This window comes from Tupaia chinensis, unplaced genomic scaffold (genome assembly GCF_000334495.1).
Source record: "Tupaia chinensis unplaced genomic scaffold, TupChi_1.0 Scaffold144982_1, whole genome shotgun sequence".
Classification (NCBI taxonomy): domain Eukaryota; kingdom Metazoa; phylum Chordata; class Mammalia; order Scandentia; family Tupaiidae; genus Tupaia; species Tupaia belangeri.
In genome coordinates, this window is record NW_006204841.1 from 214,553 (window position 1) to 237,163 (window position 22,611).

The window sequence follows — 22,611 nt, forward strand, 5'->3', positions numbered from 1 at the left end:
TCCTTGGGTATCTGGCTTCCTTAAGAATGGCAGAGTAGTTCTTGTTTTCCCCTGAGGTAATGCAGGGCTGGTAGCTATCATCTTCTTAAGTTGCAAGTTCTTCAACCTTGTTTTCGGCCTCCGGGCCATCCCGCGCCAGAGAGGCAGGGAGAGGCAGGGAGAGGCGCTTGGCTGCGCTGGGTGGCGGGAGCCCCTGGCCGCGTGGCCCTCCACCCCCCCAGTGGGGGGGCGGCCGGCCAGGCCGTTCCCGGCGCGCGGCTGCGCTCTCCACCTCTTATTCATTTTTCAACACATTCCAACATTGACTTCTGCCTCCTATACTCCTTCAGAACTACTTCTAAGGTTAACTGTGACCTCCATGTTGCTCATTTAGATGAATATTCATTTTTATCTGATCTTTTAAGCAGAACTTGAGAGTTAATCACTTTTTTTCTTGTTAAAATACTCTTTATATTCATCACATCACATTTTTTTTAGAGAGAGATTTTTGCTATAGGATGCATGCACTTGCTGGAAAGACAGAAAGCAAGAAATCACTCCTCAGGGGAATGGTCATGCAACAGTTCCTTCTTCTCCATTATCCTCTTGGGATTTTGGGCATGCATGCACTCGCCCCCAGTGTAAGTTTCAAGTTGCCAGGCTCAGGACTCGAACTATCGTTGGCCATATGGGAGTCCAGCAACATAATCATTACGTCTGTTGGTCCCAGGACATCACATTCTTATGCATTGATTCACCCTCTCTGATTACTCTTCCTTACTAATCTAGGAGTTAGTTGCAATGAGACTTAATGTAATGGTAAATACTCTTATATTCTCATAAGCCTTCGCTTTTAGAAATATCTATGAAATTTTTATCAGAAATAAGCACCACAGTCTTTTTTCTCAAACTAGTACGGTATTTACCATCCCATAAATAGTTTCTTTCTCCGCCTCTTTCTTATTCTTTCAAAGTAAACACTTTCAGAATGGATCCAAATATTAAACAATTAAGTACTGAATAACTGGCTGCTGAATAAAGTCGTGAATAAATGAACAACAAAGGTTAATGTTGCCTTCACTCTCAATTACACCGTGGCCTAATTCCTACAGAGCAGGTGCGAATCAGGACACATTTGCAATTTTTAAAAATTTCATTTCATGCATTCTAGTTTTTTTTTTTCTTTTTTAATTTGCCAGGTGTTTACAGTGCATAAACTGTACTTGCTAGGAATCTGTTATTACTATAAAAGGTTACCCCTTAAAAACTATATGTAATTTATGTCCGAAATATCAGAATAAAGTCAACAGTATATACAAATACTAAAATTAAATGGAAAGCTAGATAAACTCCAGTGTTTTTACTTTGGGTGAATGAGTGGGAAAAAACTGTAAGACAAAAAGTGAACATTTTACTGTGCTGAAAATAAATAAATAATAAATAGAAAGGAAGAAAAGAAAAAAAGAAGCACAGGCTTCTAGTTGACAAGGACAGCTCAGAGCTGCTGCCTTCTAAGGAATGACTGGGAGCCTAACAGAGCTTTTGCGTCAAGTAGGGCCAACTCCAGGGTCAGCTGGTCTTTCTTAACACAGGCGACAACTAGAATTGAACGCTGACTTTTTGAAACATTTTATTTATTATTATTGTTTTTTAATCTGACCAGAGAGAGACAAGGAGAGAGGGAAAGTGAGAAACCAAACCGCCAGGTCCAGGACTCAAACCGTGGTTGGCCATGTGAGAGAGTCCAGCACCCTGCCACCTGCCAGTCATCCCCATCCCCCCTCCCCATCACCCCCGTCTTTTGTTTAAGGAGTGGAAAATAAAATTGAATTATGCCTGGGCTAACCTCACTGATCGGTTTCTTTAGTCAGTAACAGTGAACGGTGAACAGTAAGAATTCCAGGATTCAGGTGTGACATACAATACTGACAGCCCCAACTTTCCTCCAGGGACAAACCACACTCCTCAATGTTTTTGTTTTTGTTTTTGTTTTTGTTTTTGTTTTTGTTTTTGTTTTCAGAGGGACTTTTGGTATAGGACCCGTGTGCTCTCCAGAGAGACAGAAAGTGAGAAATCACCCCTCAGGGGGAGATGGCCATGCCACAGTCCCTTCACCTCCATTCTCCTCTCTGGACTTTGAGCACGCATGTACATGTGCCTGGTGTGTTTTTTTTTTTTTTGAGAGGTTTTTGCTATAGGGCATGTGCGGTTGCCAGAAAGATAGAGAGACAGAAAGTGAGAAATCACACCCCAGGGAGGATGGCCAGACCGCAATCCCTTCTCCTCCTTTCTCCTCTCAGGATCTTGGGCACACACGCACATCTGCCTGGCGTGAATTTAAGCCACCGGGTCTGGGACTCAAACCATGGTCGACTACATGGGAGTCCAGTGACATAGCCATTATGCTAACTGCTGGTCGGCCTGGTCCTGACTCTAACCGTGGTCAACTACATTGGAGTCCAGTGATGTGAGGATTATGTCATCTGCTGGTCCCACTCTTCAAAGTTTAATATATATCTATATATTTCTATATACACCTATTTATATATTATATGTGTGTATATATACATACATGCATTATACATGTGTGTGTATAATGTATTATATATGTATATAGCATTCTTAGGACCAGCAGGTGACATGGCAGTTAAGGCAGCAGGAGCCCAGATGGCCGACTGTGAGCTGGAGTCCTAGACAGCACCACTTGAAAAACACACCACCAGGCACATGTGCATAGATACCTAAAATTCCCAGAGGAGACTGGAGGAGAAGGGGTTGTGGGTGGCCATTCCCGCAGGGGGTGATTTTTCTTTTTTCTCAGGAAACAAAAGATAGAAAGAAAAAGAAAAAAAAAATATGATTCTCCTAGGGTTAACTTGGATTTCTCTCAAAACTGGACAGAGGCGAACCCAGAACTTAACACTGACCAAGGACACATGCCGGCCCCACCCCTGTGGGCCCCCAGACTCAGTATTGCACCTCGCCCAGTCGCAGCCCCCCAGTGCAGGCCCGCCCCTCACCTGCATGCTGTCCCTCGCGGGCGCTGAGCCCTCCGACCCAGAGGTGCTTGGACTGAGCCCCCTTGGGTGGGAGGAGAGCCTGCTTCAGGCCCGGCGGTTTCCAACGCCCAGGCAGATGGAGCGGAGGGAAGCTTGGCGCGTGTGCACCTGCGCTCTGTTGCCAGGCAACTGCAGAAAGGGGACGCGGTGGGTGCTGAGCGGGCCAGTCCTGGGGCGCCCCTCCCAAGCAGTGTGTTTCCTGTTTGCCCGGGTCGCTGGCTTTCCTCCCTCCCTTCCCCTCACCACTGTAGCCAAATTCACCAGTCTGGCACTCCTTGACACCTAGTCCCATCTTCACGGAAGAATAACAGGCTGCTGGGGGAGAGACCCACTTAGCGGGTGTTCTTAACCCGGAGTTCCTAGCCCGTATTTGGATAGATTTTAGGAAATTCCTAACCCTCAACCCCGCCTCCCCATCACTTAATTTTGTTCTATGTGTACATTTTTTCCTGGAGTTAAAGACCAGAGCTTTCAACAGATTCTCAAATGGGGCTGAAGGCTCCCCACTCCACCCTAAAAATCCAGTGTCCTAGGAGACAGGAGCTCTGGCTGTACAGGTAGGAGAGCTAGACAGTGGGCTCCTCCGTGTTTAAACTGAGAAAGACATTCCAGGGGTCTGCTGGGGTCATGAGGAAAATACCTGGTGGGAAAAGAATATGAAATTGTTTCAATTCCTTTTTCTCTTAATTTGCCAAAGGACATGCATACTCACCAGAGAGAGACAGACAGACAGGACAGACAGGTGGTGGTGGTGGGGGAATGAGGAAGCCACCACTCCCCCCGCCCCGAGAATGGTCACATCACAATTCCTTCTCTTCCACGTCTTTCTTTTGGATTTTTTTTCTTTAGGGCACACACACACACACACACACACACACACACTCAGTGTGTTTCTCGAGCCTCAAGGTCCAGGACTCACACCATACAGTCAGCCATGTGGGATCCAGCCTCCCCAACCACCACCCCTTGGGCTGTCTGTACAAAATTGTTTTTAATGACATGGTTTTAATCTTGGATTCAACATTGGCCCACTCTGGTGCCCAGTTACTACTCAATACAAATCCTATACCCCGAGGGGCCCCTGTGTACTATTGTGTTTGTGTATGCGACATTAACTTGTTAAATCAATACTTAAAAACCTATAGTTTTGGTAACCATGTTTTGTTTTTTCATTTTCCTCTGTTGTTCCCCCCACTCTGCCTCCCCCCCAAAAATTCTTTTTCGTCTTCCTATAAGCTCTAAAAATGTAACTGACTTATGTTTGTCTGGACTTCTTCTTTTTTTTTTTGGAGAGTTTTTTTGTTTGTTTGTTTGTTTTTGTTTTGTTTTTTTTTGCTATAGGGTACGTGCACTTGCCAGCCAGACAGAAAGAGTTAGAGAGATAGAAAGTGAGAAATCCCCCAAGGGGGATGGCCACACTGCAATCCCTTCTCCTCCCCTCTCCTCTCGGGATCTTGGGCACGCACGCACACGTGCCTGGCGTGAGTTTTAAGCCACCGGATCCGGGACTCAAACCGCAGTAGACTACGTGGGAGTCCAGCGACATAGCCATTACGCTAACTGCTGGTCCCTGTTTGTTGGGACTTCTGAGAGGCATTCTGCTGCTTAAATTACTATTCAACTTTCTTTTCGTATTTTGAGAATCTGAAATCCAGGCTGGTTGAATCCCCGCTCACAGAAGTAGCATTCATGACTTTAGACCAATAGGCCCTCCTTGCTCTTAAGTCTCCACCTTGTCAAAGCAATTCATTAAAAAAAAAAAATTATCTATTTATTTATTTATTATCATTTTCAAGCCACCAGGTCTGGGACTTGAACCATGGTTGTCAATGTGGGAATCCTGCACCTAGACCACCTGCTGGCCCTGAAATTCATTTTTTTTTAAAATAATGTATTTTTTATCATCTTCTGTTGCTTCTTATGTTCTTCACTTAGGTTGATAAAAAGTGAAATTCACAACCTTTGTTACTAAAAAATGTAATTTAAGCTATAATCTTTGGTCAACTTTAGAAGACAAATGCCTGTTAGATTTTCTGCACTGAAGAATATATAGACCCAACTGGAACCAGCAGTTGGTGTAATGGCTATGTTGCTGAACTCCCATGTAGTTGACCATGGTTCGAGTCCCGGACCCAGTGGCTTAAACTCATGCTGGGTGCGTGTGGGTGTGTTACCAAGATCCTGAGAGGAGAATAGAGGAGAATGGATTGTGGCGTGGCCATCCCTCCTGCAGGGGTGATTTCTGGCTTTCTGTCTCTCTGTCTCTGTCTTTCTGGTGATGTGGGGGGCGCGCGCGCGCCATATAAAAAAAAAAAAAAAAAAAAAAAAAAAGAAGGAATATATAGACCCAACTACTTACTCAAAGAGCCATTTCTCTCTACTCAGCAAGCAATCTTTTTTTTTTTTTCAAGTTTTTGTCTTAGTGCATGTGAGCTTGCCGGAGACAGAGAGACAGAGAGAGTGAGAGAGAAAGCAAGAAATCAGCCCCTTCCAGGGGATATGGCAGCACCACAATCCTTTCTCCATCCTCCTCCTGGGATCTAGGTCACGCACGCACACATGTCTAACGTGAGTTTCAGGTTACCAGGCCTGGGTCTAGAACCATGGTCAACCCTGTGGGAGTCTACTGACATAACTGTTATGCCATCTGCTGGCCATCAGCAAGCAGTCTTAATGGAGAAAGTAGGAACCCAAGAGGGAGTCAGAGAAACAGCGAGGAAAACCTGGGAGAGGTAAACTCAGCCTCACTTGAGGTTAATTCTGTGCCCACGGAACACGGACCTGCGAAGCTCTCCAGGTGTGTCCACTAGCAAGATCATGATCTTCCTGGTAATGGACAAGGCTAGCTGCCTTTCAGATGCTGCCAGGGGAAACAAGACAATCTGAATACTAGGTGCTAGCAGGGAAATTCTGCCCCTAGTAAATCCGTAGCTACAGAAACTCATTTTGTAGTATATACATACATCAAAACTTGCCTACTGGGCTATTGGGGGGGTCATGGCCACATCCTCGAATGAGGATAGTTTCAGTGGGTGTTCACATTCCACAGTTAGCTATAGAGCATTCTGGTATTTACAAGTTAGTGATTTTTGTCACTGACAAAATCCAAGTAGGATAAACTAAAATAGCTCATTACAATCCAGCTCTCGCTGAGTGCCTCTAATAAAAATATTTTAAGAGTGTGTGTGCCGGTACTGTCAAAAGTTTTGGAGATCGAAGGGACAGTGCTATTTATAGTTTTATTATACACGAAACATCCTTACAACACTTAGAAACAATATTTTAAGATGCATTATTTATTTCCAACAAATTAAATATTTACAATCTCAACCAACTTTTACTGAGAATGCTTACAATGCAAAGATTTTCAGCAGAGTGAACTTAAGAGTTGCTTTTGAGAAGACAACAAAGTGTCAGTACATTTTGTGTTCCGTAGCTTCTAGGGAGAATTCGTTGGCATCCTATAAAAAAAAAAAAAAGAAACGGAATGAAAGTAAAGTAAATGAAAATGTGAATATAATATACAGCGTTTGTATATTATAGACATTTCTTTGAAGTATTTTGTCTTAGTAACACTGGCATCTGAGATCTTCCCAGCTGTTCTTCAGTCTGTATATATAATATATATATTTTGCTATCAGGTACATATGCTTGTCAAAGACAGACAGACAAAGACAGAGAAAAAGTGAGAAAGCACTCGGGGGGGAGGAGTGGGGGAGATGGCCACGCCACAATCCCTTCTCCTCGATTCTCCTCAGGATTTGGGCCACATACGTACAAGTACTTAGTGTGTTTTTCAAACCGCTGGGTCTGGGACTTGCTTGAACTGTGCAGTCAGCCATGTGGGATCCAGTCACCTTCACTTCCATGCCGTCTGCTGGCCTGTACATTTTAAGCTCTCTACAGTTTAATCTGTCTCTGAGGAAACACTTATTCTGTATGTCTGTGTGTTACAAAAGTTTACAGTATTTATCACTACAAAATGGTTTCCTAAAGCTCATTCATACCAATAAGATTTCTAAACTTAAAAAAAAAAAAAAAAGAATCTGAGTAGGAGTTATTTAGAAGACAGACTACAGTAAGTTTGCAAACGATGGCCTATTATGCTAGACACTGTTCACCGCAGCAAGAATTCAATCCCTGACACACAGCACTGCGTAAGAAAAGATAAGACTTGGGGCCAGCAGGTGGCATGGTAGTTGAGGCGCTGGACTCCCACATGGCTAGCCGCAGTTTGAGTCCTGGACCTGGCGGTTTGCTTTCTCATTTACCCTTTTTCTCTCTCTCTCTGTCTCTCTCTGATCTAATCAAAAATTAATAATAAATGGAATTAAATAAATAAAATATTTTTTAAAAAAAGAACAGCTAAGACATGTCTACAGTATCAGTTATGATAATTACTATTGTGCTGTAGTTTGAGGAATCTGTGAATTCTACAACTGATACATGAACAAAGCAAATCTAGCCCTCAAATACTGATGTTTTCTTTCTTTTTTTAGAGAGTTTTTTTTGTTATAGGACTTGTGTGCTTGCCAGAGAAACAGAGAGAGAGACAGAAAGCAAGAAATCCTCCCCACCCCCCAGGGGATGGCCACATTGCAATCCATTCTCCTTCATTCTCTCGGGATTTGGGGCATGCATGCATATGTGCCTGGTGTGAGTTTTAAGGCACCAGGTCTGAGACTCAAACCATGGTTGACTATGTGGGAGTCCAGCAATGTAACCACTATGCCATCTGCTGATCCCAAATACTGGTATTTTCTATCATATAGATCCCTCACAGCCCCGTAATTGTAGTGTTTGTAAAGAGCATTAGAATGTATACATGCAAGCAATAATATGGACATATGGAGCCTCATTTAATTTGTGAATATTTGAAAACAATTGAAAATTTCAAACTATGTTGGATTATAAAACACACACATTTCATTTTTACTTGTTTATAGAAAACGTACCATTTTAAACAAAACCGGATGACCTTCTTCCATTGCGCGGCTGAAAAATAATAAATTAGAAATAAATCAGTGTAGGGCTAGAAGCAGCCGAACAACCTAGAGGAGTGTCTCTAATGGGCACCGGAGTCACCTGGACAGACTTCACGTCACACTGCTGGCCCCAGGGCCAGTTTCTGATTTAATAAGTCTGAGGTAAGTTCCAATTTCTTCTTTTCTTTTTAGGGTTTTGCCATAGGACATTACACATGCACTGGAGAGAAATGGAAAAAGCAAAAGTAAAAAATTGGGGACCAGCAGTTGGCGTAATGGCTATGTCACTGGACTCCCATATAGTAGAATGCGGTTCAAGTCCCAGACCTGGTGGCTTAAACTCACCCTGGGCGAATGTGCGTGCGTGCCCAAGATCCTGAGAGGAGAATGGAGGAGAAGGAATTGCGGTGTGCCCATCCCCCCCGGGGGTGATTTCCTACTTTCTGTCTCTCTGTCTCTCTCTGTCTTTCTGGCGAGTGCACACACCCTATAGCAAAAACCTCTCAAAAAAAAAAAAAAAAGAAGAAGAAGAAAAGAAAAGAAATTATCTTCCCAAGAGGGCTGGCCATGGCCATGCTAGAATCCCTTCTCCTCCATGCTGGAATCCCTTCTCCTCTGTTCTTCTCCTGGGATTTTGGGTATGCATGCACATGTGTCTGGTGTGATTCTCAAGCTACCAGGTCTGGGATTCAAACTGCGGTCGGCCATGTGGGAATCCAGTGCCTTAACCACCATGCCACCTGCTGGCCCCAGTGAGTCATTTCTAACAAGTTCTGAGGAGCTGCTAAAGCTGCTGAGGACCACCGTGAATTAGGTACCACTTGGTTTTGCTTACTTCTTTGATGGCACCAACGTTTTAATGTAAACATTCTCCACCGCGATGTGACCTGAGCTAAAATTAACTTGCTGAAGTTGCATGTAGAATTGCTTCTTCATGCTATCAGTCCAGTTCTTTCCATCCATTCTCCAATTTGCTGTCGTTAATAGAATTATTTTCCAAAATGCAAATCTTACCTCATGGCCTTACTTTTTAGAGACTCATGGAAATTTCCAAGCTACACATTCACAAACCAATTTCTGTCGATTCTTCAAGAGACAGCCCACAGAGTCTGGCCTGTCCCTTCTCCACTCCCCAGCTTACTTTAAGCGCTTTACTTTTGGAAACCACAGCCCCTGGACTAAAGGTGTGTTCAACACAGACCTTTGCATTTGTTTACTTACTTATTCCTCTCTGAGGTTGTAAACACCTAGAAAGTAGGGATGGGATCCTCTCTGTCTTTATATTCCCAGTGATTAGTATCTTGGCCAGTACCAAGAAGAAGGTTAATAAATAGTTGTTGAATAAACAAATTAAAAATTCCGGTAATGGGACCAGCAGGGGATATGGTATTTAAGGTGCTGGTCTCCCACATGATCAACCACAGTTCGAGTTCCAGACTTAGTGGCGTGAGAACCACACTGGATGTGTGTGTGTGTGTGTGTGTGTGTATGCGTGTCCCAAATCCCAGGAGGAACATGGAGGACAAGGCATTGCAGCAAGGCCATACCCTCTAGGGATGTGATTTCTCACTTTCCCTTTCTCTGTCTCTCTTTGTCTCTCTCTGGCGAGCACATGTGCCCTATTCCAAAAATAGAAAAACAAAAAAAAACAAACAATTCTAGTAATGCATTAAGTATGCAAATGTTTTAGAAGGTATGACTGCTTATAAACTCACATTTCATAGACAATTTGGACATACAGAATGAGAGGTACAATCAACTGCATTTTGTTGCCTTTATAGTAACTGTAATTTTAAGAACTTGTAAAAGTAGTCATTACTCTTTCAGCCTACCAAGTAAAACAATCAGTAAATAATTCCTTGGAACTTAAGGAATATTTCATCTTTGAGACATCTATTTTCTTTTTTTCTTTGTTAGAGAGATTTTTGCTGTAGGGCGTGTGGGCTCACTGGAGAGACTGAGAGACAGAAAAACGAGGAATCACCCCCTCACATGGAGGATGTCCATGACACAATCCCTTTCCCTCCATTCTCCTCTTGGGATCTTGGGCACACATACACACCAGTGTGAGATTTTTTTTTTTGTTTTGTTTGAGAGGCTTTTTGCTATAGGGTGTGTGCGCTCACCAGAAAGACATTGAGACAGAAAGTGAGAAATCAACCCCCTAGGGAGATGGCCATACCACAATCCCTTCTCTTCCATTCTCCTCTCGGGATCTTGGGCATGCACGTACACGTGCCCAGAGTGAGTTCAAGCCACTGGGTCTGGGACTCGAACTGTTGTCAACTACATGGAAGTCCAGTGACATAGCCATTATGCCAACTGCTGGTCCTCCCAGTGTGAATTTTTTTTTTTTTTGGAGAGGTTTTTTTCGCTATAGGGCGCATGCGCTCGCCAAACAGACAGAGAGAGACATAGAGACAGAAAGCGAGAAATCACCCCCCCAGGGCGGATGGTCACACCGCAATCCCTTCTCCTCCATTCTCCTCTCGGGATCTTGGGCACGCTAGCACACGCGCCTGGCGTGAGTTTTCAGCCACCGGGTCCGGGACGCGAACCACGGTCGACTACGTGGGAGTCCAGCGACATAGCCATTATGCTAACTGCTGGTTCCCCCCAGTGTGAATTTTAAGTGACCAGGTCTAGGACTCAAACCGCGATCACTACATGGGAGTCCAACAATGTAACCATTACACCTGCTGGTCCTGAGACATCCATTTTCTATACACAAATTGTCATGGAATTAAACTGTCAAGTGAGTGAATGTCACCTGAGGTATTCACGAAGGGACATTGAAAGGTTTGTGTAAAAGGGGAATCAAAGTATTATTTTGGTGCAAAAAGAAAAAAAAAAGAAATTCATGCAGTTTTTCATAAAGCACATTTTCCATGAGTAGTGGGTCAGAAAAGAGACCAGAGATGCCGTGGCATCCAGGCAATAGGTTGGGGATAGACGTGAATGCCCGACTGTAATACCTGGTGTTAAATATCTATAAATAAACTTCCAAATTGAAGTAAAACTTGTGAGCTAAATACACAGTGACATGTTTTAAATTTAGATATTGATTGATTTTTAAAGAATTGTCTATTTCATTTTATTATTATTATTGTTATATGTTTTTAAGTTGACCAGAGAGAGACACAGAAAGAAAGAGAAAGTAAGAAAGCAAGCTGCCAGGTCCAGGACTCAAACCATGGTGGACCACATGGGAATCCAGAGCCTTAACCACCACACTTCCTGCAGACCTTCAAGATGGATCAATTTTTTAAAAAAACACAGTACATACATACCCTGAATAAGAAGTATCCTTGACTTCGACTTAAAAGAGGACTTCGTAATTCTTCCTGAAGGAGAAAAATGGGAGCCTTACAAATCAATTAACACTAAAAATAAATGCAGTTCTTCTTGAGAGTTTAGTGAAGCTCAAAGTCACTTTAAACTCATAATTAAGGAAAAAGAAAATCAAGGCTTTGAGTATAGAATTCAAATCAGTAGAGAATCTTTGCATTTACACCGGGAAACTTTCGACAACCAGCAACGTCATCAGAAGAGCATGTCTATAGGTGATTTCCTTATCAGCATGACAGATTCTCTTCTCAGGGACTTTGCCAGTTGTACATATAGTCATTAATCGGTAGAAAGAAATAGTAGATACTTCAGAAAGAACTATATTTAAAATCTCCTTTCAGTATGTTGTTAGGGTAAGAAATTTCTTTGGAATTCATACTGTATGTATGAACACATAAACAGGGAAAAATGTAAAACAGAATCGGGGCAAAGCTATTGATAAAATACATAATATTTCTATAGGAATGCGGATTAAAATTGAGAGACAACTTGGATAAACTATGTTTATTCAAAAACGTTGTTTAACATTTAATTTAATTTAAAAAATTATGATTATTATTTGATTTGCTGTAGGGCACATGTGCTCACCAGAGAAAGACAGAGAAGGTAAGTGAGAAAGCAAGCTGCCAGATCTGGGGCTAGAACCATGGTTAACCAAGTGGGAGTCCAGTGCCTTAACTACCATGCCAACCTGCTGGCCTACTATATATGTTTTTAAAATATTTAAAGACTTTGAGTAGCACTTTTAGAAGAATTAAGCAAATATGGTACTGAAATTTTTTTAAAAAGTACATGAATTTAACTATTAACAACCAAACACCCATGTATAATTGAGTAATAAAATAATTAAAGTATCCAAAGGTTAAACTACAAAGGAAATAGCATAGTGAAAGAAATAGTTGGCTACATTAGAAGCCAAAAGAATCTAGTAAATCTCTTACTACGATGATCTTGGGAAACTCTCCCAACTATTCTAAGTTGTTTTTCTCTTCTAAGCCAGGGATAATAATACTTGCTTAAGTACTACCAGGGTACCCAAAATAATAAAATCATAGAAGACTGACAGTTCTAATGCATTACAACAATGTAAAGCATTACTGTAAAATAATACTTAGACACTTGCAGCATTAAGAGTTAGAATCCTTAGGGCTGGCAGGTGGTGCGATGGTAAAGGCACTGGACTCCCATGTGGTTGATCACGGTTCAAGTCCCAGACCTGCTGGCTTATTTTCTCTCTCTCTCTCTCACTCTGTTTCTGTTCAAATTAAAAAATAATGATAATAAAATTAAATAATTCTTTTTTTTTCTTTTTTTGGAGAGGTTTTTGCTACAGGGTGCATGTGCTCACCAGAAAGAGAGAGACAGAAAGCGAGAAATCACCCCCCAGGGCGGATGGCCATGCCACAATCCCTTCTCCTCTGTTCTCCTCTCGGGATCTTGGGCATGCACGCACATGCGCCCAGCGTGAGTTTAAGCCACTGGGTCCAGTACTCGAACTGTGGTCGACTACATGGGAATCCAGCGACATAGCCATTATGCTAACTGGTGGTCCCCAAATTAAATAATTCTTAAAAAAAAAAAAAAGAATCTTTAAATGACAATAACATCTCCACTATTTCCAGCTAAGAATTTGTCGACTCAGTTATAGGCATCTTAGACATAAACACTGAATTTAGGTCCTATTATTTTTCATTGTTGAAAAAAAAATTTCTTCATGTAGTTTCTGAAATATATTCTTGCCTCTTTGCTGAGAGCCTAAACCTTTCCAACAGTAATACTTAGGCAGATACTTGCAGTCCTAGCTGCTTGCCAACCTGAACAGAGGGGCGGTAGACAGCCCTTACTCGTTCACCTCTTCCTTCCTCATGACTAACATATGACTAACATGCTGCAGGTTCTTAACCAGAGCTGGTTTTCTCTCTGGGAGGGTCATGACCCGTGGAAAGAACTACAATCCCAGCGCGAGTTAGAGGGGGCAGAACATGGCAGGTGGGGGGAGTTCGAACAGGCTTCTCCTCCTAAGTGTGAACAGATGCTCTTACACTGGCCGACTGCGTGTGTCTGGAACTGACCCTGAAGACCACTGGCTTATAAACTCCCAATCTGGAATTACGAGAAAGGGCTGCCCCTGCAGAGTGGCGAAGCGAGCATGCAGTTCGAATGACATACGTGCGTGTTGAATCTCTTCATCCTTCTCTCGTGCAGTTGAGGAACGAGCTGCAGCAACGGGTGCACCACGGAAGACTGGGGACGCGAACACACAAACGTGAGCATGGTGGCTCAGGGTACATGGCTCCAGCCAGGGCGGCTCTGGGCATGGCGTGGTTTCCTGCTTACTCGTTTGTGCTTTTGTTTCTACCCACTATCGTTGGTCTTAGGATTGTGCCCGGCAGGTAGTAGATACTCATATTTCAAATTAAGATGTCGGGACCAGCGGATGGTGTAATGGTTACATTGCTGGACTCCCACATAATCGATCGCGGTTTGAGTTCTGGACTAGGTGGCTTGAAACTGATGCAGGGTGTGTGTGCGTGTGTGCCCAAAATCCCAAGAGGAGAATGGAGGAGAAGGGATCGCAGTGCGGCCAGCCCCCTAGGGGCTGACTTCTTGCTTTCTGTCTCTCCAGTGAGCACACATGTTGTAGCAAAAATCTCCCTAAATAAAAAAGAAAGATGTCATCTCAGCCCTTGGTGAACCCTTCAGAGAACTGTGGAGAATGAGCCAAGAGATGGCTGAAATTTGGTAGCTCTATGCTAGGAATTTGTCATTACACAGAAGTACTTTCCTCAGGTGAGTTCTCTGTCAGCTCTCAACAAGTAAAACCCCTCGCCACATCTTTTATTATTTTTTAAAATTTTGCTATAGAGTGCATATGCTCACTGGCCAGAGAGAGAGAGAAAGGGAAAGTGAGAAATCTCCCCCTGGGGGATAGCCACATTGCAATCCATGCTCTTCTTGGGATTTGGGGCATGCATGCACACATGCCTGGCACGATTTTCAACCCAGGTCTTGGACTCAAACTTCGCAGTTGCTGTTCAGTACCTTAACTTCCACACTATCTGAGAATTATTTATTTAATTTTATTATCTCTTTATTTATTTATTTTTAAATTTGCTACAGGGCATGCATGCTCATCAGAAAGAGGAGAGAGAGAGAGAGAGAGAGAGTGAGGGAAAGTGAGAAAGCAAACTTCCAGGTCTGGGTGTCAAACCACAGTTAGCCATGAAAGAAGTCCAGTGCCTTAACCACCATGCCACCTGCTGCCCCCCTTCACTGTGTCTTTAAGAGGCAAAAAGCAGTTGGTTTGCGTCCAGACTTACACAAAATAATTTGGGCCGGATGAAATCAGCTCTGTGAGTATCAGTTTTTCATGATGAACATATTTATCTAGAAAATTATGCATCTAGTCATCACTTTTGTAAATTATACATTTAAAACTGAAACGTATACCTAAGACAACAGGAGACACACAGAACGACAATGTGCTGCTCATAGTGTAAGACAACAGGGACACAGAAGGCGACAATGTGTTTTTGATAGTGACTAAGCACATTTTTCTCAAGCTGTAAAACACTAAGCAGAAGAAAATGAAAGCACACTTAAGACACGTGGAGACCTGAAATAATGGCATTTTTTTTAAAGATGTTTTTGCTATAGGGCATGTGCCCTCGCCAGAGAGACGGAGAGAGACAGACAGACAGAAAGCAAGAAATCACCCCCCACCCCGAGGGGATGGCCATGCTGCAATCCCTTCTCCTCCGCTCTCCTACTGGGATCTTGGGCACGCACGCACACGCACCCAGTGTGAGTTTGAAGCTACCAGGTCCAAGACTTGAATCACTGTCAGTCATGTGGGAGTCGAGTGATATAACCACCTTGCCACCTGCTGGTTCCAATAGTGGCATCAAAAAATTATTTAATTTTATTTATTATTATTATTTTATTATTTTCACTTTTAATTTGCTATTGGGAACCTGAGCTCAACAAAGAGAAACAGAAAGAGAGAGAAGGAAAGTAAGAAAGCAAGCTGCTAACTCCAGGGCTTGAATAGCAGTTGGGTGTGTGGGAACCCAGAGACTCAACTACCACATCACCTGCTGGCCCCTGGTGGCATTTTTAAAAAATTTTTTCAAGAGAGATTTTTGCTATAGGGTGCCATGTGCTTGCCAGACAGAGACAGAGAGAAAGAAGGAGAGAAATCACCCCCACCGGGAGAGATGACCATGCTGCAATCCCTTCTCTTCCATTCTCCTCTTAGGATTTTGGGCATGCACACACATGTACTTGGCATAAGTTTAAGCTGCCAGGTCCAGGACTTGAACCATGGTTGACTACATGGGAGTCAGCAACATAACCATTATGCCATCTGCTGGTTTGGGTGGCATTTTTTTTTTAAAGGTATGAGTTGAATTGAACCTTCTTACAAATATGAAATTCATTTATCGAGTGAATTGGTTTGAGCCTTATGTAATGGATATTTGTTAACTAATTCCACTAGTATTTGGTGTAAAGCCAGGTATAATCTAACATTCAGCTCCTCTATGTAAGAACATTTTAAGTGATAAACTTTTAAAATTCAGTGTAAGTTTGTGGTTCCCTTTGCACAGGTAAATTGATGTTTAAAATACAAAATGTCCCTCATTTGCTACACGGGTTCATGGTAGTGAATCACAAGGTTGGAAAGAACAACCTGGGTAAAAAGATCACTAAGTAGTCTAGATCAAAACCTCTAAATAGGTTAGTTAACATTTTAAAATCCACACATACCAAAGGAAAAATTACCACTAAAACCTCACAAGGTTTAAGTGAACATAAATTTTAAGTGAGTTTTAAGTGAATATAAATTACTCGTTCTGGTCAATCTTAAAGAGTAACTCTCTAATTAGATACCTAATTACTAATGAGGAAATTTTAGAAATAGAAAAAGATATTTCTGGTTACATTTCATTAGTCTTTAACATTCATATATTTCTTTCTTTCTTTTTCTTTTTTGGAGAGGTTTTTGCTATAGGGAGCATGTGCTCACCAGAAAAATAGAGAGACACAGAGACAGAAAGTGAGAAATCACCCCCCCAGGGGGGATGGCCACACTGTAATCTCTTCTCCTCCATTCTCCTCTCAGGATCTTGGGCACGCACGCACATGCACCCGGCATGAGTTTAAGCCACCAGGTCTGGGACTCGAACCATGGTCGACTACATGGGAGTCCAGCGACATAGCCATTACGCCAACTGCTGCTCCCAATATTCATATTTTTAAATAATTCTTTTTTTTTTCTTTGAGAGACAGATTTTTGCTATAGGGCACTTGTGCTTGCCAGAGAAACAAAGAGAGAAAGTGAGAAAGGGATGGCCATGCCACAATCCCTTCTTCATTGTCTTGGACTCTTGGGTACACACGCACATATGCCCAGCATGAGTTTTAAACCACTGAGTCTGGGACTCAAACTGTGGTTGATTATGTGGGAGACCAGCGACATAACCATTATGCCATCTGCTGGTCCCTAAAATAATTCTTAAAATGCCTTTGGATGGGACCAAAGATGCAGATGGCATGATGGATACGTTGCTGGACTCCCACATAGACAACCACGGTTTGAGTCCTGGACCTGGTGTATGTGTGCATGTCCAAGATCCTGAGAGGAAAATGGAAGAGAAAGGATTGCAACATGGCCATCCCCTCAGGGGTTGATTTCTCACTTTCTCTCTTTCTCTGGTGAGTGCACATGCCCTTTAGCAAAAATTAAATGCCTTTGGATGGTGACAGTGGGTGGCATGGAAGCAATTAAAATGGCTAGATCCCATATGGCCAACACTGTGGTTTGAGTCCCTGACCCGGAGGCTTGAAAATCACTCTGTAGGGACCAGCAGTTAGTGTAATGGCTATGTTGCTGGGACTCCCACGTAGTCGCATCCTGGACCTGGCGACTTAAAACTCATGCCAGGCGCGTGTGCGTGCATGCCCAAGCTCTCGAGAGGAGAATGGAGGAGAAGGGATTGCAGCTTGGCCATCCCCCCTGGGGGGTGATTTCTCACTTTCTGTCTCTCTGTCTCTCTCTGTCTGTCTGGTGAGCGCATGCGCCCTATAGCAAAAACTTCTCAAAAAAAAAAAAACAAACAAAAAATCACACTGGACACATGGGCGTGAGTATGCCCAGAGTCTCAAGAGAAGGGACTGCAGCATGGCCATCCTCCATAGGGGATGATTTCTTTCCCTCTGTCTCTCTCTGTCTCTCTCTCTCTCCAGCAAGCACATGTGCCCTATAGCAAGAATAAAACAAACAAAAAGATTGCCTTTGGATGAAACTAATCTCCCCTTCATTAATTGCCGTCTGAAGCAATATGTTTTACTTATTTATATCCTGTTCGCTTTGACCTTTAGATTTGTGAATTTGAGGAAAGCAGAGATTTATTTTTTCATTTCCTGTTTTTATTTTCTGCTATATTTCCTAGAATTATGCCTGGCATGTAGTAGATATTCAGCAAATAACTGTTGAGTGAAAGGATGAATGAATTCAAGTACATGTAGTTATTGGTACATAAAATAAATGCATCATAAATATTGAACTTTATTTGTTCATCCACATATAAACTTTTTAAAAATCTCTTTCCTTAGTTGTTCAGTTTTTAATTTTTTTTACGTTTATTTATCTATTTAGTTGTGATTTTCAAGCTATCATCTCTGAGACTTGAGTCACGGTGTGCCATGTGGGAATCTAGTGCCTTAACAACCATGCCCTCTGCTGGCCCCACATATAAACTTTTAAAGGAAAAAAACCTTGAATTTTGATCTAACTCTATTAGATAAACTGCCAACACATTTGTTTTATTTAAACATACATAAATAATCCGTAATAAGTAGTTCTATAACTCACCATAACATTTGAATTGCCCAGCTTCTGTGTTTTCGAATAATGAAATAAGAACTGTTAAAAAAAAATACATGCATTTTACTGTAAAAGATGAATGGTTTCCTTTTTTAAATGTATATATTTCTAAAAATCACCTTACCCTTTTGGTATTATCTTTTTCATCTTGTTCCTATTGAAAAGAGAGCTCTATCATTACATGATATATAACATTATAAAATTTATACTGTATGATAAAGTTACCACAAAGTCTTTAAAAACACAAGACATAGAGCCAGCCTGTGGCAGGGTGGGTAAGGCAGCTGGATCCCACATGGCTGACTGTGGTTCAAGTCCTGGACCCAGGCAGCTGAGGAAGAGGCTGGGCACGTCGGTGTACATGTCCAGCATCCCACAAGGAGGGAGAAATGGAAGAGGAGGGATTGGAGCATGACCATTCCCCATAGAGTGCTCGCTCTCTCTCTCTCTCTCTCTCTCTCTCTCTTTCCCCCCTCCCTCTCTCTCCAGCAAGCACACATGCTTTCTGGTAAAGTATTTTTTTAAATGACGTATATGTTATATATAAAAATATAAGTATGGAATTGGGTAAGCATCTGTTCCTCTACAAGTAAATGGGAAATTAATTGAATACTGTTTATAAATAAAGATGTGAACAATGATCTTTATTGCAACATTCATAAGAGTAAAACAATGTAATATCCTTATGTTCAACAGGAGTGGAATGGCAAATTCTGGCATAATCACATGATGCAATATTCAGAGAAAAGGACTTAAAGGAATCACATCATTTGTAATCATTATTTCTAAATAATAAGATGATAAGTTAGTTTTGCTTTCTTCCACAAACTTTTGTATATTCTCCTCTCTTGCCAAAAAGCTGTTTTTATATCATTCCTTTTTTATTGTTTTCTTTCTTGTTCTCGTTTGCCTTTTTCAAATAATTATTTAATTTTATATTATTATTATTTTAATTTGCTATAGAGTACATGTGGTCACCAGAGAGAAAAAGTGAAAAAGCAAGGCACCAGGTCTGGGAGTCAAACCATGGTTGGTCATGTGGGAGTCCAGGACCTCAACCACCACACCACCTGGGGCTCATTTAATTTTTTTTTTTTCCCGAGAGAGTTTATTTTGTTAGAGGGTGCATGCTCTTGCCAGCAAGAAAGAAAGTGAGAAATGCTCCCCTTATCCCCAGCAAGGATGGCCACACTGCAATCTCTTCTCCAGTCTCCTCTCAGGATTTTGGGCACACATACACACACACACAGGTGTGACTGTCAAGCTGCCGGGTCTGGGACTCGAACTGCACTTGGTCATGTGGGAGTCCAACTACGTAACCATTAAATCATCTGTTGGTCTCTTATTTGTTTTTTTAATACAAACAGAAGGTCATAGATAAATACCATTGTTGTTTCTTTTATCTTCTGAAATAAGTTTTTAAGGAAAATGTTACCATTAAAATCAACAGATAAACAGTATAGACACAGATTATTCAGTTTCAGAAAACATTTATGCCGTCTAACTATCAAAGTTTCTTTCTTTGAATTAATGTTTGTGAAAAGTATGAAAGTCAGAGTGTACCAATGACCACGGTTTAAATTAAATTTCTAATAAAAAATATCATTCCAAACCTGAGGTTCTTTTTTTTTTTTTTTTTTTTTTTTTTTTTTTTTTGTAATTTTGCTATAGAGAGCACACTCTTTAGTGAGAGAGAGGGAAAGTGAGGAGGTACCTCTCAGGTAGGTTGGCCACATTGCAATTCCTTCTCTTTTACTCTCCTCTCTGGATTTTGGGGGATTGAAATACATGCACCTGGTGTGATTTTCAAGCTGCCAGGTCCAGGATTCGAACCATACAATTTGCCATGTGGAATTCAGCTGCCTTAAGCACCATACCACCAGTTAACCCAAGGTTCTTCCTTTTTTTAATTTTAGGTTTTTGCTAGAGGGCGTATGCACTTGCCGGAGAGAGAGAGAGAGAGAAGCAATGAGAGGGGAAGTGAGAAATCACCCCTCAAGGGGGATAGCCATGCCACAATCCCTTCTCCTCCTCTTCCTCCTGGAATTTTGGACACGCATACTCATGAGCCTGGTGCCATTTTCAAGTTGCCAGGTCCGGGACTTGAACTTCAGTTGGCCATGTGGGAATCCAGTGCCTTACCCACCACAACACCTGCTGGCCTTTTTCTTACTTTTAATAGAGTACTTTTAGAATAAACTCCTCCATGGGACCTACCAACAAAGCTTGATTGCAGTCTTACCTGAGTCTTTGGTTGAGTCCCCATAATCATAAGGCAAAGCTCTTCCATTTCATTAGACACCTAAGAGAAAGGAGAAGGTGTATCGGCTCTGCTTCTGAGTTAATGATATTTGCACAGAAGATAAAACCGTAAAGCGTAAGGAACACAGGGATTAGTCAACTACCTAGAAAAGAAGCTTTCTGGTGGTCACTGAAACTCTGCTGGAATCTCTTGATTTCTCTCATGACAACAGTTGGCTGCTAAAAAGAAAACTTTCCTTTCAACCAGAAAAAAGTAAGTCGGGTACTGTATGTAGGCCCTGGTGAAGTCTTCTGCCCCACTGTGGTCGAGATACTCGCCAAGAGATCAGCAAATTCTGTGACTAAGAGCAGCCAGGGCAGTGCCTGAAGGAGGGATTATCCTTCTCAGCTTTCAGCGAGCCCTGTGTCTGCATGCCAAAGCTGTGTGCCTGGCTGAGTGGTTCTCATTATTGGCTAATTTGGAAATCCCGTGATTGGCTCGCCAACAATGGGAACTGGAGAAGAAAAAGCCCTGTGTGGTGCACCTCATTGGGGTCCCACCCTTCCAGGTTGCTGACTGCACACCCAGGATCAAGTTTGTCCACGCAGTCGAGCTCAGAAGTAGGGCAGGGCTCCTGTGGTTAGCAGCCAGTTGGGTGTGGTGCGGCGCAGCATGGATGGACAAGCAGGGGCGAAACCTGCTCTGCACAGAATTAAACCCAGTTGTGAACACAATCACAACAATGGACTCCTTAACAAAATATTCGGGACGTCATGAAGAGGGGAAATGGAGGCGGGGGCACCGTATAAGCAGTGGTCATGAGCATGGGCAATGGAGTCGCACGATAATGGCAAATTCCATGGCTACTCTGTACTAGCTGTGTTTCCTTGGATGGTTACCTAACCTCTCTGCACATCCGTTTCTTCAGCCATAAATCAGGGATGACCTCACTGCTGAGAATTCTTGGAAGGAGTAGAGGTAGATAAAGGTCTTAGCTACAGTTTCTCTTCATTTAGAAGAGAGGTGGAGAGGATTGTAGATATTCTCACCCTGTAAACAAGCTTGCATGCTTCGCGTGGTTGGTTGTGATTCGAGATGCAGTTGGGGTCATGACACAGTTTCTGGGAGCATGAGAGGTCTGCTTTGTTCTCTCCGTTCTGTGGCTGGCTGCCATGCAAATTGCTGACATATTTACTAGCAATGACTCATATTGACATAGTGCTTCCATAAAGCACAGAACACTTGTATATACATCGTTTGCATTCTACCCTTAAACCACGTCTGTGAGGTAGGCCGGACAGGGACTGTACTCTCTCGTATGGCAGCAGGGAGGTTCTCAGAGACTGCCACTTGCCCAGCACCTCACGAGGCTAGTACTTGGTACCGTGTGGCCCAGATGGGCAGTCTCAAGACCTGGAGACAGTGCCGAGTGGCACAAGCCTTGACTCAGTCTAGAGTTGGGAGGTGGATGAGAAACATGCCCTGCGAACGCCGACGTGTCTCCACACTTGCTTCCCCTCAGGGCTGAAAACCCAGCACACTCCCATAAAAACCTGGTCATAAAATACCTAAATCTCCTTTTACGACCCATTTAGAAATGCTGTGAAGTACAAAACCATCCAAAGACATTATCTAGTGATATCATGTGTCAAAGATGTATCTCAACTCAAAGGACGATAAATCCACATGGACATGTGAGCTGATTCGCCTTAGGAAAGTGTCAAGGCTGGATGAAGCTTGGAAATTAGATTGGATTTTGACCAGAGTCTTTCTTTTTCTTAGAAATATTTATTTCACTTTATTTATTATTATTTATTTGCTATAGGACATGTGCACTCAACAGAGAGAGAGAATGAGAAAGCAAGTCACCAGGTCCAGAACTCAAACTGCTGCAGGCCATGTGAGAGTCTATCACCTTAACCACCACGCCACCTGCTGGCCTCTTGACCAAAGAGTTTTAAAATTTTTTCTATAGGGCACATGTGCTCACCAGAGAGACAAAAAGCGAGAAACCACACCCCCCATGGGGCATGGCCACACAGCAATCCCTTCTCTTCCATGTTCCTCTCAGGATTTTGGGTATGCACATACATGTGACATGGGCCCAACGTG

The 22,611-nt window shown here is 42.5% G+C and overlaps 2 protein-coding genes across 4 annotated transcripts in view; both read right to left on the bottom strand.

Annotated features, from left to right (window-relative positions):
- Positions 1 to 3,135, bottom strand: part of PDCL2 (phosducin like 2) — a 31,668-nt gene extending 28,533 nt beyond the window's left edge. For 2 of the 3 annotated variants that reach the window (XM_006167687.1, XM_006167686.1), the window contains exon 1: positions 3,000 to 3,071. In XM_006167687.1, the coding sequence (XP_006167749.1) occupies positions 3,000 to 3,005 (6 nt within the window). In that variant the 5' untranslated portion in view covers positions 3,006 to 3,071. Of the gene's footprint in view, positions 1 to 2,999 lie in introns of all 3 variants that reach the window. The other variant, XM_014583880.1, reaches the window with a different exon arrangement.
- Positions 3,136 to 6,316: 3,181 nt separating this feature from the next.
- Positions 6,317 to 22,611, bottom strand: part of NMU (neuromedin U) — a 39,988-nt gene continuing 23,693 nt past the window's right edge. Inside the window, exons 5-11 of the mRNA XM_014583879.2 lie at positions 20,500 to 20,559; positions 18,382 to 18,411; positions 18,246 to 18,296; positions 13,541 to 13,615; positions 11,314 to 11,367; positions 7,994 to 8,033; positions 6,317 to 6,499 (exon numbers count right to left, since the gene is read on the bottom strand). Of these exons, the coding sequence (XP_014439365.2) occupies positions 7,998 to 8,033; positions 11,314 to 11,367; positions 13,541 to 13,615; positions 18,246 to 18,296; positions 18,382 to 18,411; positions 20,500 to 20,559 (306 nt within the window). The 3' untranslated portion in view covers positions 6,317 to 6,499; positions 7,994 to 7,997. The remainder of the gene's footprint in view (positions 6,500 to 7,993; positions 8,034 to 11,313; positions 11,368 to 13,540; positions 13,616 to 18,245; positions 18,297 to 18,381; positions 18,412 to 20,499; positions 20,560 to 22,611) is intronic.